Here is a 1,467-nt window from a genome sequence, read left to right as displayed (position 1 = left end):
TAACATCTGGTTCGTTCATTTTATGACCTTTCAAGTGGACCCGGACCACGGAACTGGCCGCATTGGACCGAATTTTGACGTTTATTCGAACAGCTGTTTTGTAATTTTTCACCCGTTTACAAGAGTGTCCCTCGAAGACACTCCGGTTAATACTTTGATGAGCACCCTACGGTTCGAGATTATCGACGATCCAATCAACAAAGTAGCCCACGTTGGTGTAGACCGCCGGCTCTCCGGTGATGGCGCAGCCTTTGCGAACGCTGGCGACACCGACGAGGTACAGCGCTCCCTTCGAGTGGCGGAACATCAGCGGGCCTCCGGAGTCACCCCGGCACGTGTCCGCTTCCTGCTGCGGTGTGGCACAGATGTGCCCTTCGCCCACGTTCACATGGGGATACTTTTCTCGACACACGCCCCGTGGGACGCCCGCGGAGAAGTAGTTCATTTTCAAATCGGTACCGCCGGCTGCAATGGGGAGGTGTTATAGCTCGTGAGCTGGTTTTAGGACTCTGGACTCCATCGCAAGGCCCCACTGTCACCTACCGTCGATCGTCTTGCCCCAGCCACTCTCGAAGAAGCGTCCCGATTCGACGTGTAGCTCGTTGCGTAGCTCCAAATCGAGCGGCAGGCAGATCGGCGCCACGGCAGAATTGAACTCTACCCTTCGGGCCAGCCGGAGCAATGCAATGTCTTGCTGCACTTCCGCGGAACCGGGACCGCTGTAGTTCGATGGGATCGTGACCTTCTGGATGGCTATGTCCTGTACACGATCGGCGCACTCCAGGTAGCCATCGGGGCGCTCGTTCGAGCAGTCGGGATCTGTCCTGAGGTTCCACTCACCGATCCGTACCTGGGTGCTATCGGAGGGCGATCGAGTGTTAGTAAATCGAGCGTTTCAACTGATTACACCAAGCGCTACACTTACATGGTCCAGCTTTTCTTCATGCCCATGATGCAGTGGGCCGCCGTTATCACGTATCGATTGCTTATCAGGGCTCCTCCGCAGTGGAATCGAGCTTCGCCGTCTAGAACGCGTGCCGTCGTGTTTTAAACAAAAATGTGTTAGAAGCAATTTTGTATTTAATTAGGCATGTCCACAGTGTTAATGCCGTTAGTTTTGCTATACGGCTATATTCAGTGATTTATATGATATATGATTTTGATGTTCTTAATGCCTAAAACTTCTGTGTTCTGCTTAACACTGCCTCACAATGGGATTTCGCTCGACTTTGTTGTCCGTTTTGCTTTTCTTTCCCTCTTCTATTTCCCATCTTCTTCCCCCTATTATGTAAGTCTCACTTGCATAGCTTTAAACAAACAGATTGTTCGGTATATTGTATTCTATCGCCGTTACAATTTGAATTTGACGTACTGTCATTTCACCATTTCGCTATGTCGCCATTTCGCCATGACTCTCTTGCGCCATGGCTCTCTATTTCTCTCTTTTATGTTTCTGTCACTCCATGC

General features: G+C 50.9%; 1 protein-coding gene across 1 annotated transcript; it reads right to left on the bottom strand.

The window, feature by feature from the left end:
• Positions 1-40: 40 nt before the first annotated feature.
• LOC128277159 (CLIP domain-containing serine protease HP8-like) lies at positions 41-1,025 on the bottom strand (the record flags this gene model as incomplete). Its single annotated transcript, XM_053015601.1, has 3 exons — positions 41-465; positions 544-857; positions 926-1,025. Coding segments are annotated over 3 exons (713 nt in total), but the record flags the coding sequence as incomplete, so codon positions are not given.
• Between the last annotated feature and the right edge of the window lie 442 nt (positions 1,026-1,467).

Source organism: Anopheles cruzii, unplaced genomic scaffold (genome assembly GCF_943734635.1).
Source record: "Anopheles cruzii unplaced genomic scaffold, idAnoCruzAS_RS32_06 scaffold04275_ctg1, whole genome shotgun sequence".
Classification (NCBI taxonomy): Eukaryota; Metazoa; Arthropoda; class Insecta; order Diptera; family Culicidae; genus Anopheles; species Anopheles cruzii.
This window is presented reverse-complemented; position numbering and strand designations above follow the sequence as displayed.